The sequence below is a fragment of the Falco peregrinus genome, chromosome 11, assembly GCF_023634155.1.
Source record: "Falco peregrinus isolate bFalPer1 chromosome 11, bFalPer1.pri, whole genome shotgun sequence".
Taxonomy (NCBI): domain Eukaryota; kingdom Metazoa; phylum Chordata; class Aves; order Falconiformes; family Falconidae; genus Falco; species Falco peregrinus.
This window is the reverse complement of record NC_073731.1, coordinates 13,670,762-13,687,704: the sequence shown is the minus strand read 5'-3', so window position 1 is coordinate 13,687,704 and position 16,943 is coordinate 13,670,762. Positions and strand designations below refer to the sequence as shown.

The 16,943-nt window shown below is 36.6% G+C and overlaps 1 protein-coding gene across 3 annotated transcripts in view; it reads right to left on the bottom strand.

Annotated features, from left to right (window-relative positions):
* The window catches only part of ZFAND3 (zinc finger AN1-type containing 3), a 145,699-nt gene that overhangs the window by 104,241 nt on the left and 24,515 nt on the right, over window positions 1-16,943 (bottom strand). For 2 of the 3 annotated variants that reach the window (XM_055816092.1, XM_055816093.1), the window contains exons 2-3: window positions 6,302-6,342; window positions 4,364-4,390 (exon numbers count right to left, since the gene is read on the bottom strand). In XM_055816092.1, coding sequence (XP_055672067.1) covers window positions 4,364-4,390; window positions 6,302-6,342 — 68 coding nt within the window. Of the gene's footprint in view, window positions 1-4,363; window positions 4,391-6,301; window positions 6,343-8,205; window positions 8,259-16,943 lie in introns of all 3 variants that reach the window. The other variant, XM_055816094.1, reaches the window with a different exon arrangement.

Genomic DNA, 16,943 nt, shown 5'->3' with positions numbered 1-16,943 from the left:
AAAAAGCCCTACTAAGTTGAAGTTAGTAGTAGTCAGAAACAAAAAACTGTCCTACCACAATATACAACATTTGAGTGCCAGCTGTGAAAGAAATTCTCTTTCTTCCACTAACAATTGTACAAAAATAAAAATACTTCATGGGTCTGTCCTCCACCAGGCTTGCCCCTTCCCACTACTTTATAAGGGGGAAGACAAAGGAGGAGATAAAGAAGAAAATAATTGAGCAGATCAAACCAGCCGCTGAGCAATTGGCCCTGTCCACACTCTACATTGCTCTGCTGTGCATACAACGCCTTTACACAGCCAGGTCCCAGGCAGATGAGGGTTGTGTCTTCTATACAGCATCTGGAACGTCTTTCTACATAACGCATAGCAAAATCATATTGGTGTTGCCACAAAGCACTCCACAACTTCCATGCCACGATAGTATAGACAGAAGAAAAGTGGACCCCTCAGTATTATACTAGCCTCCTTTACAATTGATCTCTTAAATTCTGCACACTCCAGCAAACCTAGAAAGCTTCAGGTGTCCTTCTCTCCCATATTTCCAGTTCTTCTGTATATACTGAGTACTAGCAACATGTAGCGTAACTATGCTGCATAATTTCGTTGACGGTACTATTTTTGACAGAAGAAAAACAATTAGTCCTAAGCTTAGATAATACAACTATGCTTGAATAAACTCATTTTCTATTAATTTGTATTTCCTCTCCAAACCTTTAAGACAGGTTAGGGGAAAAGGAGTCAACTAAATACATATAAATCCTTTTCCAATCCTTCCATAAAATATTGCTCTCTTCTAACAACCCAAACAGAGCTATTACTCAGCTCTTTACATTTTTCTTTAAAGCCACAGAATAATGCATACGAACAGAGTAAAGAGAATCTTTGGGGTCAGCAGTGCAAATCAAGCTTACAGATAAGTAAGATAAGTCAAACTAATTTATCCAATTATTTTTCTTGATTCCATTTCATGGTGATTGTCTTTCTCCAACTTAGCATACATCTCAAGTTTATCAATTATGATAAGACATCCTTTCCCTGCCAGCCTTCCACTTACAAAAATTATTTAGGCATAGAGTTAAAGAAATTAAACGTATACCAAACAATATCTGTGTTTATATCTGGAATGTTATAGTTCTTTATTAGTAATTACTCTAGAAATTAGAAATATCTTTGTTACCACTGTAACCAGCTATACAATTTTCCAAGAATTATTTATCTGCAAGCCTGACTGTGTATTAGAAGTTGAAGATGAAGCTTCCCTACTTTCAAGTGCTAGCCAGTCAGTCCTGGTCTTTGTACCAAGCAGTCCATGTACTTCAAAATACAAAGACAGACATGAATACAGCAACAAATTCTAGCTTAATGAAGCAACAAATTGAGGCACCAGTTTCCATCAGGAGCCAACAAAGGGAATACTATACTGAAAAAGAAACATTTTGTGTACAGATTAGTCCTTAGTACTGTTTTCAAATTTCTGAAAATGCCTGCTGCTTTTTCAGCAAAGTACTAAGACGTGGATCCACATAAGAAATTACAAGGATATGGAAAATGCAAATATAACGTATTTAATCCTTCATTTAGGAATGAAAACTTTATGAAGCAGGGCTGAATAAAGCATAATTTGTCATGTGTCATACAACAGGATACAGCAAAGACAACAGAATATGAACTAGCAACATGCAAGATGGACCTGTTGAAAAGGTTTCCAGTAAGCAAGCTGAAAGCTTGCCTGAAGATCAAGTTAACAGTTGATTAACAGCAAAATCTATTTAGGCAGGAATGCTGATTTTTGCCACCTCATGCTTACAGTAGGTTTTATTACTGCCACTGAAGTCAGCATTCTAAATAGCTCCTAGGATTTACAAAGCCTGAGAGAAGGGGAAATTGTGTTATTCAAGTGACGCTGAGTCACATAAAACCCCCAATTCTGTGAATTCCAAAAACTGTGCATGGCTTAGGCATGACAGAATAAAGGTCTGCTCAACAAAGCAGAAGCGTTAAGATGCACAAAAACATGAAATAACTCTACAGTCAGACATCTGAGTGAATTCAAGAAACAAAGAATAGCGAGTAATTCTATAATCAGATGTTATGTAGAAGACTGTCTATTTTTCTCCCTCTTATGAGATCTTTCAAATTCAGGAGAATAAAAGATACTATTGAAGTTCTAAAATTTCATAATCTGGCATAGAGCTGAGTGTAAATATTGAAAATACATACATGGTTCCAGCTCCTACTTGATAGATGAAGATTAAAAAAATCCATATTTTTTACTCATCAAGATACCAGTACGTAAAAAAAATGTGTTTGATTTCAAACTAAAAATAAAAATAAACTAAAAGTCAAGGCCCCCAAAACTCAGAGAATTCTTGGGTTAAATGGTTTAAGTATTTTCTCAAGTGATGCTAATCTAGCACTTCACAGAACATGATCGTTAACATTGCATATCTGGATTAAGAAAAGAAATGGACATCTACCTCTAGAAGTTTCAATTACACCTTCAGACAGAAGGGCTATAAAATTGATTCACAAAACCATGAATACGCATTTTGTCTTTTTCCAGTTTTCCAAGTGCACCTCTCCACCAAACCATCTAGTACAGCACTTACCTTCAGCTTCACATACTATCACACAAGCTGAAATCCACTTCCCGCACCTCTCTTTCCAATGCTGATAGCACCGTAACACAAATTAAACTTTCTAGTCTAAGAATCAAACGGATTAAAGGCAGACAGAATTTTTTGGGTGATTTAAATAGAAAGTCTAGTTTTACTATTTTCTGTATTTAAGTAATTGTTCTTACTCTGTATTAGTTTGTTCTGTGACTGTTCACAAAGGTTCCAATTAAAATTGAGTTTTTGAAGTACCAACTGTTGTTTCTGTGAATGTAGAATTCCTGCCTGAAAGAGCCTACTTTGTAAAAGTGGCTTTTCAAAGTACTCAATGTCCCTACCTGAAGATGATATTAAAGCTTCCACAAACCTAACAGCAGCAAAGACAGATTAATAAAGAGTACTTCTGAAAAATTTCACTTATCACTGTCCTGCATTTTAATCATTCAGATTTCACAGTTCACCATATTGAAAGAGAGGCTGCAGTATTAGCAAAAGATGTGGTGTCACCAAGGGAGATACTCTGGCTGTAATTTGCCTTTTTGCATTTACCAGCCTATGCTCTGATTTTTTTAAAAAATACCGACACTTTATTGCATTTGTATTCTGGATGTGCAGGAAGTCTGAAGCAACTATGCCTTAACTATCTGAAGAGAAAATTTATTTGAAGCAATTTAATATGTAGGATTATAGTTGTACTGTATCAGGAGACTGAGGCATTGATAGCACATGGTCAGCACTGGAGACAATGTTGTGAAGTACAATTAACTTGGAATTATTTCAGAGAGGCTCTTGAACTTTTCAGAGTTCACTGATTCTACAGGTCTTAAATGAAACAAAGTGGGTATTCCTTCTTGGAATAGGCAGATGGGGCAAAGGGGAGGCAAAGCAGGCCGAAGACAACTGCTAACTTCAAGTTCCTCTCCAGTATTTATCAACCTTCATGTGCAAGCCAAGAACTATTCTGCAGCAAATGAACAGATTTGTGGCTGTAGAGAAGAGCTCAGTGAACCTCCTAGATCTAGGTCGAATTATTGGGCTTTTCTAGGCAAAGGGTTGCATGTATCTGTGCAGTATTCAGCTCATTCTTACCGTAGAAAGCTGAACAACTTAGTCTCTATTATAACCTGTGAAAAGTATTTCTGTAGAAAAAGTACAAAGATAGTCAAAACAAGGAATTCCAGTCTCCCTGCTACATAATCTGGTTGCTTTTGCTGTTTGTTTCATCTTTCAACAATGGGAGTGAAAATTCAGTGAATTTATCTTGACAATAAATTTAGAAACCACAAGCATTTGGTCAAACAGGGTGGCAAACTGACAGCCCCTGACCATTGCCCTTTGTTTTGTTTCTGTGCTAATTAACATCACAGACATCAAACTATGACCGTTTCTCCCAGGGAATGGGAAAGAGAGGAAGGGCAGAAGCAAGGAAGAGCTCATGATCACGTATTTACAAAATTGTACATAGTTCAAAGTCTGGAAAAACAGTAAAGATGGGAAGGTTCCACATAACTCATATTGCAATGTAAACCCAACAACGTTTTCATCTATTGCCGACTTATTGCCCTTCTCCCTTGATCTATATAAAAAGGTAATGCTTGCACAAATGTAAGGGGCTTTGCTGCTGTGGGTCTGAAATGAATTTTTAAAAAAAAACAAAAACAAACCAACAGAAGACTAGATTCTATCCCTTCCCTCTGAAAAAAAATAAATAATCAAACCAGTCATTTAACAAAGTCACTAACCTTTTTCGTTGTGTGGATTTCTTTTTTCTAAAATAAAAGAGAAAGGAAACGATGGTCAAGAGAAATAATAATTCCCAATTTTCCCTTGCATACAAATCTGTTTCAATACATTTGAATTAATAACTTGCCATATTAAAAGAGAAACAAGAGGAAATTCCTTCATATCGTATTTTGGGAGTGCCTGGAATAGTGAAAAGCATCTTTCAACAGCTTACTTTCCTAAAATCTTGCTATCTGTGGGGCTTAAATTTACAGAAACAAGAGTCTAAATATTTCTATTTCAATACTGTGGCTGCAAGCCCAGTATAAAAAAAATATACAAAAATATTTGAGTAATATCACACACAAAAAAAAAGGAAAAAAAAGAAAAAAGATACTTATGTTGGAACGATGACATTGAGAGGTTTTGAGTTACTACTCAAACAGAACTGGTTATTTGAGTGCTACTTGTTAAAGGAACCATAGTTAAGATCTAAAAAAACATAAATTAAATTTGCCTTTTCCTACAATACTTGGTTTTGTTCCAACTAGCAGCAGCTTTTTAAGTTACTCAAACTCTTCAAAAGTCTTATTTCATTGAAATAAACAGGCTGCAAGGAAATTCTTGAGAATTTTAAATAATCAAGCTTCCCTACCCCACCCCCACGCCCAAAATCCCATAAATATTTAGATATCATTTTGTACAATAGAAAAAATGAACTTGTTCAGAGGTAATGGCATGTCAGGAGAATTACAGAATAGCAGCCAAGAATTTTTCTTCATGTTAAAAACAAACAAAGCAACAAAGAATGCCCAGTAAAACCAAAATAAAAGATGCTTTGCTTAATGCCTCATCTACTGGCAGTGAAGTTTTGGGTACTCTGTTAAATTCAGAATATGAGGGATGGGCCATTCTGATATCTCAGGATCAGAAAAACCACATTTCTGAGGTACACAGAAGTTGTTTACAGTGCTGATACGAACATAACAGCTGTACTGAGTCAAATCAAAAACCTAGTATCTTGTTTCTGTGATCAGTAAGGAAAGAGTACAAGAAAGGACTTGAACTTTCTTCAGTATACCCTTTTCCAGTAATCCATTGTTTTGGAAAACAGCCAGAGAAATACATGCATCATTTTTCTGAACAGCCTTTGACAATCTTTATTTCCCATGTGTTTGTTTAATGAAGTCATGCTGAACCCAAGATCTGAAATCTAAGTCAAAATTTATTTTTGTAAAAAAAAAAAAAAAAAAAACACGCAGAAAAATCTTTAAAGTCTTAAAAAAACCTGATTTTTTTACTATTGCACCTGTTTCCCCCAAGATAAAATAACAATCATGATCTATGGATCTACGACAGCACTTTAATTACAATTAAAAATAAGTATACAATACTAATACAAACAAAAATTTTCAGAAATTCAAAGATAGAAGATGCTAACAGGAAAAGGTCCATAGCTATTCCTAACATTTTAAACATTAGCAATCACCTTGCAATAAGAAAATAATATGTAGCAATTAGAATTAGCCTACTGATGAACTACAGCTGATTTAATGTTCAAGGGCTGCAAGTTAAAAAGAAATGGAACAAGGGATGTTCTATAACAATTTTTCATTTTTTATCCATAATATATTTCAGAGTTTATCACAAAATAAATCCTACAGAACTCCAAATTACAATTCAGACTTATGCATTCTGAAAGCCAGACCATCTGCACAGGAGCTGTGCTGACAGCAGAGCTCTGTACTTCAAGGGTATTCCAGAACAAGAACAAGGTTCAATTGGTGCATTTACACAAGACGTTTTTGATTAGTAAACAAATGAAGCACCAAAGTGAGGAAAATCTGATTACATATACACACTGAAGGAAGAGAAACCCATGCACAAATCCTAAAGGAGATGCCAACAATGTGGTTTCAATAATCTAACAAAAACACAAAACCTTTTACTGCACTTACCAGCAAAGCATTTGGAACAGAGATTCATAGTCTTGCTGGACCTGGGGCAAAAATAAAAAAAAAAAAATAGAGCTAAAAAATTCATTATACTTCTAATCAATACATGGAAGTTTTTTTGGGAATGAAGCAAGGGTACAGAGAGGGTAAGAACTTAAATGGCTAGGAATCAAAGGTAAGTGGCTAGAAGTGGCTGAACTAAGAATAGGGACAGAGAAAAGAGACTTCATATGGCAATCTCTTTCCAATTTAAAGAGCTTCCAAAACATGACTTCCACACATTTACCTTATATAAGAAAATAAGCTTACTTTACCATTCTATGTATTTGTTACACACTTATCATTTGGATCTATCACAATATGATAACAATGACAGACAAGAAGAGCCAATACATTGACTTGAATATTAGACTCCCCTTGGCAACCGCTCTGCAGTCCTGACAAATCCTGAATACGGTACAGCAATAGAGAGATTAAAGTATTGCACTTATAAAGACACAGACAGATGTGCTCTTGGAAGTCTAGCTGGAATGGCTTAAGAAGTTATTACCTCAAGCTGTTCATTACTACCCTCAGCTGAGTCCAGCAGTAATTTAAAATAACTTGGCTGACTTTGCACTGACATGGACTAGGACAGTTCATATGATCCATTAGTGTGGCTCAACTTTGAGGGCAGCAACCTTCAGCTGACAGAAAAACAGCTGGAGAACAACAGGAATATCTTAAGCCTCCCAGATATCTCCAAAGTGTTTGTGCAATTATGCCACAAGTGTTCTCCCTCACAAAATCAGCAGGCTCACAAAAAAAAAAAAAAAAAAAATAAAAATTTAGGGCGATAGGCCTTTTCTCTAGGGCTACCATGAAACTACCCAAAGCAATATACTATGGGAGAAAAAGGTTCTCCCATTTATGGAAAGTTCTCTTCTGACATCACATCTCCTTAACAAAGTGAGCTGCAGAATGTTCTCACAAGCTCTCTGAGATTTCTTTCAGTAAAAGCAACCCAGTTTCTGTGCACACTGACCAATATTTGATTTGTTCAGCATTCCTAAATCAGCTCTGTTATGTATGAGTATTAACACCATCCTGAGCAAGTCTGAAAGTACATATTGACAGGGAAGATTGTACCAAAACTGTCCATGCCCACAAGACCTTTTTTGTCTCCTCAGGGCAGCCTTAGCTGAAGCATATCATTTAGCCAAATTAATTGCAACTTTATCTTTTGAAATATGCATACACAAAATCAATTGAGACTACCATAAGAGTTGTTTTCTATTTCCAGTCAAACGTGGATGGAATTTTGAGATGAGTTCTGCATCTTACAATATACAAATTATAAAAATCAAAACTTTATTAATCTCCAGACAAAAGTTTTGACTTTTTTTCAAAGCAATTACATCACAAATGAACACACCTACCAGAATTAAGGAAGTCTCCCCCCCACCCCACAAGTTTGCGAATGGATATTTTGAATGACTTTCCAGTAACTAAGCAAATACAGACTTGGTCAATCATATCTAAGTATTAATCATATCGAAACATTACAGATGCTTTTCAATTCATGCAAATTTGAGAGCTGGTTTACATCAGGCTCAGGAATTCTAGAACACAGTTGACTGCAGATGAGAGACATAAGCATTTGCCAGCTATAGCAAGAGCCACAGACACATGAAAGCTAGTTTTAAATGCAAACAGTATGTGCACACGAGAAAAAGTTAATTCCCAGGAAAAGAAAAGCAGAACAACATTTGTAGCCATACAAATACATTATCAAATTGGTATATACCCAAAAATTCAGTATCTATGTTGACAGTTGCACAAATTATCTACCTTCAAAAGAACTGCAATTAAAAACAGCATGGTGAGTCAACACCTACAGCATTAGTGTGCTGCAGCTCAGTACTCACTGCTTATGGGTTAGACCTTCTGGAGCAGCTCAATATGCCAGGCAGGAGCTTCTCTGCAAAGCCATTAAACCCCAGGGGCAGCAAAGAAAAAGAAAGGCAGAGTTCAGATGGTTCATATTGATGACATTGGAACGGGCAATGACAAATGTTTTCAGTGGTATAATCAACCATCTCAATCATATCTAAAATATCAGTCCAAAGCCTCATATGATATATTTACTTATCAGCACACCAACAATGGAAAACACACACACACACAAAACATACAGCTATGTGAAAAAAGAAAAGAGGCTGCCATTTACTCATAACACACAAAAAAACAGATTTTCTGAAAGGACAGTGCTATTGGACAAGTGACCCTGTGAGCGACGTAACTTCAGCTCTCTGTTAAGAGTTTCAAGGATCACTTTCTCTTCAATCCCTTTATATGCTTTTTCAAGACATCCAAGTCAGTCTCATACTGCTATGTAAGATGAGGATGTAAACTTTCAGAGCGTTTTTTTTCTTAGTTTCTTTTACACAGTTACTTATGTCAATGCAGATCCATCAGCACAACACTACAACTAAGAAAATGGCATTTTCATTAGAAACAGAGTAATAGTGTTGATCAACCAATTGGCCCCTTTTTGAAAGTGCAATATTTAATTAGAGCAAAAGCTTTACAACAAAAATGCATTAAACAGTTTACATGTCAAACTTATTAGGCGTTATCTGAGAGTCATGTCAATGCCTGTCAAGTAAAATATGTTTCACAGCTCTGTTACCCTGCAAATCCCTTCTCTCATTGCTAGGCTCTTCTCTTTACAGCAAACAAGGGCTCTCTCATCTGACTCTTAACACTGACCAAAGCTGCATTATTTCCATCTTCTCTGTGAACCACATCACTGGCTTACATTGATTATTTCCTACCAACTCCAACATTCACCAAAAGCTCATACTGCTAGGCAGGAACACCAAAATACAAAATATCTTTGCTCCTAGTAGCGTTTTCAAATGTATTATACATTCGTAATATCTGTTATTTCTAGAGGTAATTTTATTTGAAACATGCAAAAGTTCTAAAACATCAAACAGTCCTGGCCACGATACAGCTCAGTTGCCACTTCATAGGACAGAGAAGGTCACAGCAGCCAACTCTGCTTCAAGCAGGTGACTTCTAGGGAAAGCAATACAGTTCTGATTTCTAGGAATATGCAGTAAAGTCATGAGTGTAAAGATGAATAAGGCACAGTGAAGCTAGAATTCAAAGTCAGTCCTGGCAATGAGAACTGTATGTCTTAGACTACAAGTCTTTAGGCTGACACCCAACATTTCTACACCTTTCTGTCACAGTTTGGTTGGGGATATTCAACATGCTTCTGAAACAGATACCAAATCACCACAGTCTTTAACTCGACTTTATTAAGGTAATTCCCAGGTTTCCCTCAAAATTCAGCTTCATGCTTAACAGCACCTAATCCAGAATTACTACAGTATACGTTTTATATGTACAATATACCTAGAAAGCAAGTTTTATACTGATAATCTACAATCTTCATTTGTACCTAATTTAAGCTGGTATTCAGAACGACATTCATATTTATGCATAAATCAAGCCAAATAGAATGGTATTGTCACTGAGACAGAATATAAAGTTAAAACCTATTTGAAGGTACTTCCACCTGTCAAAAAGAAACCATTTAACTCAAGGGTGACAAAAAATTATTATGTAGATTGGAAGGCACAAGGTGAAGCATAACTCAGAAGGTCAAGTGGCAGTGCAATTTAGAGGCAGAAGATACTCCAAGCCAGCCGGAAAACCCCAGAGGCTACAAAAACATTGCATGCAACAGTTCCACTAGGCTCAGTCTGAAACAAGTGCAGACATTAGAAGAGCTTCCACTGCCAAAAGAAAAACAAAACAAACAAAAACACTCACTTAATAACACATCCATGAAAGTCATGGCAACGACACAGTGACTTTGAAAGAGGAAGAAATTTACAGAAATGGGAAATCCTGGAAGTTAATTATACTTTAAGCAATAAATAAATGACATGTAAGAATAAAAATAAAAACCACACCCCTTACTTGCACTGCAGTGCCTACAAATTTCCACAGCAAAAGAAACTGAGCCTTCAGACAGATGCACATGCAGACTACCATAAGGTGCTCACTTCAGTGAGATCAACATCTGCATCTCTGGTTAAAGGTGCATAATGCAGAGTTAAAGCCAGCCAGAGGCCTTAAATATCAAAAATATCAATACATATTGAAGTATGTTATATAACTGATTAATAGAACTGAAAAGATTGCTTGCCCGATTCCATTTTCATAAGGTAATTCCACTTCATTCTTACAAAGGTGTGGTCTTATCGACTCCACTAAAAGCACTTAAAGTTATTTACTCAAATTTATGCTCTACACTACTAATTATTCCTTTCCTTTCTTGCCATTTGGCAGTATACCATTGCGACGTACCATCCAAATCAATACACATTCTACTCTGTCTTCACTGGAAGTTTGCTTTTCTTTCCCCACTCTGATGTAAAGCAGTTGGTCAGAATAGCCGGAATCTAAAAAAGACAATCTCAATCTGAAGGTTCAAGAACAAACTGCATGTGGAAATTTTGTGCAAAGAGAGTTAAAAAGTAGTATAGAGAAATTAGTCTGATCTCAGAACACTCAGTCTCCGTAATAGGTAGGCACACCTAGTAAACACTTTGTAAAAGAATTCTACATTTTCCAGCAGACTGTCAAGCAGGCACTTTCTAGCTTCCCCATCCCATTTTTAGGAGGAAAGAAAAAAAACAAAACAAAAAAACCACCAAAAAAAACACCCACAAACTCTAAAAACTAATACTAGCTTACCTCCACACACATGCCAAAGGGCAACAGAAAATGCCCAGTCGCATCTATATTAGGATGTCTCACACACTTTTTAAGATAATAGTGACATGGAATTATTAATGCAGATGCTCACCAATAGCAAGAATCATACAGCCGCACCAGAGTGAAAATAAGTAAAGATTCTAGTACAGGTATGTATTTCAGTGCTTGAAAAACACCACCAGAATAACAGTCATTCTTGAAAATAATTTTTGTTCAGTTTTCTTTTGGGGATGGAAGAATAAGGAGCTTGGAGAAAAAATGCTTTTAAATACCTAATGCATGCATGCATGCTATATTAAGATATTAAAACCACAGATGCTAATTAAGTTTGTGAAATCCCAGATTCTGCACTTTTATTGGGAACAAATTTTTCCAGCATACCTGGGAATGATTCTTTATGACTCAGAGTTCCTATGACTTCGTAGTAAGAAAACTTATCTGCTTCAGTGGCACTGTAATTGCATTGGTGATCAAACGCATCATCTTAAATGCTTCTTGGTCACCTTCCAGTATAGCAATTAAGAGTGGGAGCGCAGCATCACTACAGTAGAAATATATCTTAGCACTTGAATGATACCTGTCCAATATTGTCAGGGGTCATATGTTTGAGAAACATTAACATAATATGTATCATGTCATTAATTAGTTAAAACTACAGAGAAGCCTCCTCCCTATACATTCAGCACACACTGTTTCAGGTATTTGGCAACTTAGGTCAACTGTCCATATGTTAAATCAATGCATTTATACTACTGTAGTTTATGGTCTGTCACCATTTCCATTATAAAGCAATTTTCAAAGGTTTCTAACTCTGCTGAAGAATTCATTCTGAGCTGAGTCCTGGCACACAACCAAAGCAAATCCATAGCCCACACGTTTACTTTCATCCAACCAGACTAGAAGGATTATTTATCATTAAAAGAAAATTGATCCAATTCTGTATTTCCCTTAGACTTTTCATCATTCGCTTAGAGCATATAACACTTCACCTTGTATAGGAAGGAGGTTAATTAGGCTGTGTTAATGAGACCCTCAATAGCCTTTTGAAAGTTCTGTATATGCCATACACTAGCTTCTGAAGACAGCCATTTTACTTTCTAAATCAGAAGTCACCTCACTGATTTCATATGTGCTGCAAATGTGATATTTATAGATCATCCTTAATTTATGATCTTGCTAAGGGGATATAAAACAAGAACCTTACAGTTGCCACAAAGAAGTGGAGCATGTCAAATGCACATGGACCTGTAGAGAACTTGGCAACGAGAAATATTCAAAAACACTCAAGAAAGAGATTTTTAAGTGAACCAAAATCTGAAATTAAACATTCTGCAAGTGCAGTCAGTGTCCTCTACTTCATCAACTGTTCTATACCCATACACTCAGTGGTAAGAATTCTAGTGCAATTAGAAAAATGTTATTAGTAGATTTTATTATTACTACTACTATAGGGGGTTTTGTTTGGAAAATATACAAGTGTTCTGGTTTTGGACTCCTCATTTTCACCATGAACAATTTAAGTGTTGCATATCATTTCAAGATTTCTGTTAAGCTGCTGAAAAGGATGCCTCAGTGAGCCACAAGTTCATAAAGGACTTCATCATCCTGACCTCAACTTGAAATGAAATGGAGGGTAAACTTTATGCACAGCACAGTGTACTAGTGCAATGCCCTTCTGGCAGCTTTCCACACTCAAAAGATATGCTGACGCATCCCAATGAAGTAGCAGTATCCTGATTTATTATTTTTTTTCAGTGGCTACAGTAAAGCATTCTTTTAAAGCTCTATGGCTGAAGCACTTTTTATGTTTTAAATATACAAAGACACTCAAGTGTTTTGTTGACAGTAATGCCAGAGAAGAGCACAAATACACAAGACTAAGAGAAGAAAATGAGGAAAACACACAGAAAAGTTGCTCCTTACTCTTAAAAAACGTATCATGGGCTCTGACACAAAAGCACTGATAGCGTTTCAATTTAAGGCCTTCTCCAACAATTCACACAACAAACTGCAAAGAATCCAATGCACCTAAACTAGGTAAGACAGGTTGTTAGATCTGATTCAACTGGGTTTCAAGCTGGGCTTATGAAGTTGCTGCCCACCAGTCCAAGCTAAATGCTTCACAGTCCCATGAATACATGTCTCTACACTTTCTTTAAAAAAAAATAAAATATCTCAGCAGCAAAATGCAATACCAAACATTCCTCTGCAAGTCTTTTTAACAAAGTTGTGTAGCCTACTATTTAAAGGACAGTAAAAAGGTTGAAATACTAAGTATTAGCAGAGTCCAAGAGTAATTTCCAGAGTCCTTCAGTAAAGTAGGAACAAAATTTGAAATGTCTCATCTACCCACCTACCACAATTCCTCAAGGACATTATTGTTTACGTGCACTGCAAGTAATAACTAACTTTGCCCTATGACAACATAATCATCATCTTCAGATTTACAATATGAAATCATACCAAGTTTATATTTTTCTTCAGATCACACTCCAATACTCCACTGATCAGTGGCATTCAAAAACCTATTCCATTTGTGTTATTCCTTTTACCACACGGTCAGTAACAGATACCAAATAATAAAACATTCTTAAAAAAGAAAAGCTGAAAGAAACCTCAAGAAAGTATCTGTTTTGTCCCCTGACTTAAAAGAACAGCTAATTATGTATCAAACCTCCCCAGGAAATGTCCTGGAAAACGTCCTGACCTAAACAACTAGTTTTAGCTTACATAATAGGTAAAATTCTCAGTTTAAAATTGGTCAGTTGAAGCCTACCATATCTCCTCTCTCTGCAAAAGCATAGAGAAGTATTTTATTTTTTTTTAATCAAAGTTATTTTTCTGTGGCAAAACAATACTTTAAAATGCCTAGCACAGTATGGTCAGAACTTTGAAATGACAGACAAAAAAAAAAAAAAAAAGTGCCTTGCAAAGTATTTCAAAGGCCTTGTCTGTTATATGCATGTTAAATATAATTTACAAGGACAACTTATGTAAACCCATTAAAAAGGGCTGTTGCACAGTATTAACAAAACACACTAACAAAGTCTGGTTTAAGTACTGTGCCATAAGTATTCTCTCAAAAGCTAGCAGAGTATCAAAATTCGAAGATAAACGCCTTTGTTGCGGAGATCTACTTTTAAAGTCTAACAAACCAAACATTACACAAGCAAAAATGTTGAGCATCCCAAACATGGCAAAAGAAAGCACTTGAAGGTGCACTATATACAAAAGACGTGACAGGGTGAATGAGAACCTGAAGAATTCATTTGCCTATTCGTTTCTAGGAGTCGAAGCACAGGAAGCGAGGTTCAGAAATAAAGCAGCCAGGAAGAAGAAAGAGTAACCCTTGGGCAAAGCAAGAAAGCATTGCTGTTCCAGGACTGGTAAGGAGTTACACCCTCTTCAGCAGCAAGCAGGTTGACTATGACACCTCACTTGCCTAGACCTCCCCAAACTGTCTCAAAAAGCAGCAATGTAACAGCATATTGTGGTGAATGAGTGACACTCACTTTTACAGTTCTTTGCACTCCTTGCTTATCGAACCTTTCTGGAACTGCACACTACAGTAGAATTTTAACACTTTTTGAAAAGCTGTTGAAGAATTTTGACAAGGTGTCTGCAATCCTATCTTGTTACACTCTTCACAAACACGTCTAAAAGAAGCTACCAGTATCTAAGTTAGCAGGCATTTCCCCCCCCCCCCATTTAAAACAGGTTTCCGTAAGGTATTCAAAAGGTTAGCTAGATGTTCGCTGAAGGAAGTTCACTTTCTTCCATCCTAGCTAGCCTTGTACCCAACTGTACAATCAGGAAGCAACATGGCTCTTACATTGGTCAGTGCTGCCTCTATACTGGCAGAAGTCAATTCTGCCCTGCTGGTACAATAGAAGAAAAATAAAAAAGAGAAAGAAAAATAGGGGAAAAAACCCACATAAAAAGTCACTTCTAAAGTGAAATAAACCACTGGTAACTCATAACAAGCACAAAAAAACCACTCAGGTCCTTTCTGGAGACTCAGTTGTATTTCAGCCACCCAGAACTACCTTGCTGGTAGCACAAGCAGGTTTGAATGCTTATCTTAAGTCACTTAGAAATTTTGTTCAAGTTTCTAATAGCTCTCAGGTGCAAAGTCTGTACCAGATCTTGCATCTCTCAGGTAATGAACAGAGAGTCCAAGCCTCAAAAAACATCCCACAGTAAAGAAACTAAATGCCGCTCACTTGCTATACTGCAGAAATTTATAAAATTATATCTGCACTAACACTTCACTCAGTCTTGGCCCAGAAGAACACTTTGGATATTTAAACTTAGAAGAGACGTCCTCTCATACTCTCATACTCAAACTTCTGTTTTTTCTACCACAAAGCCAGAGTTCAGCATAATTCCAAAGAATGTAGCATTTCTAACCAGCATAAAACTGCTTATAAAACAATTCCTTCAAGATGTTTCTGTGTTGCAAGTTCAGCTCCTGAGGTGTCTGGAAAAAACTAAATAAATCAGGTAAAATTTACAACAAACAGTTCAAGGAACAAACCAATATAAACATAAGTATTTGGCAACATCACTTTAAAAAGCCAACAAGCCCTCAGAAAAAAACCAACCAAAAATACTATAATCAAGAATTAGGCTGATAATGACAAACAGAAAAATTAAAACCAAGCAAGACATTAATCTGAACATATTAGAAGGTGAAGTGGTTTTTTTTCCCCATACATGTGTGTCCAGGCACAAACACAAGAAATACAAAAGAATCTGTACACTAAGCATCATTAGTTCAGTGAAAGATGACATGGGAAGTTGTTACCTACAGCTCCATTGATTTATATACAAGCAGCATCTTCTTTTCAGATAAGTGTTCAGTATAAAGCTGTCTTCTCATGAGCTTCTAAGACCAGAGGATGCTGGCCATGAAAAGCCTTCAGCCCTCACACCCTTCACTTGTTACAACAGATGTGCTCTATAAACCATCCCAAATCATCCAATTAAAAGATAAACCTCAAGGATGGGGGGCAGAAATCTCCACAGTTAAGTCAGGAAATGCAGAATGAAATGAAAGTGCTTGGAAGACTGAGTAGCAGAGGGAACACTGCAAACAATGGAAGTTTTGAACCCTTTACACAAGACAGCATGCAGTACATCATTATGCTTGTGCTTCTTCCTGCAAGCACCAAGAAGAATCACTGCCTCCCCCACCACTTATGATCCATACATTCAACATACTATTCATGATACCTAAATGACATTTCTCTTTAGGGTTGCTTTGGGCTTTTTGGGGGGGGTGGCGTTTGGGGTTTTTTGATGCGAGGAGGGACATGTTTTGTGCTTGGTTCTTTTGGGGGGTTTGTTTGGGTTTTTTGTTGGTTTGGGGTTTCTTTTTTTTTCTTAAAGATGGGATTAAAATATCCTTCGTATGCTTAATGTTTTAATGTCTAAAAACTTCAACTGCCCCCTACATTTTCCATGTCATTTCTGAGGCCTGAGCTTGACCCGGGGCATACTGGTCAACTCCATTCTTGTTCCAAGTTAACGATGCTGGGAAGTTAATGACTCAACAATGTGGTAGAGTTCAGCAACTGGGCTGCAAGTAAATGTGCTACTTCCCTCCGATCCTATGACTCATGTGCCCAGGAGGAACAGCTGCCTCAACTTTGCACTTTATCCAGCTACATTATTTCAAAACTCTTCTCAATTTTACTTTGAATAGAAAAATGCTTCAAAATGCATTTAACTGGACTGAAGAACTACACATTAAAATACAGGATCCCTGTAATAAACATCCCAAGCCCAAACTGCTTCAGCCATAGCATCCAGAATTTGTGGCGTAAAACAGGAAACACTTTTAATATAATCTAATGTTCCATGGTGT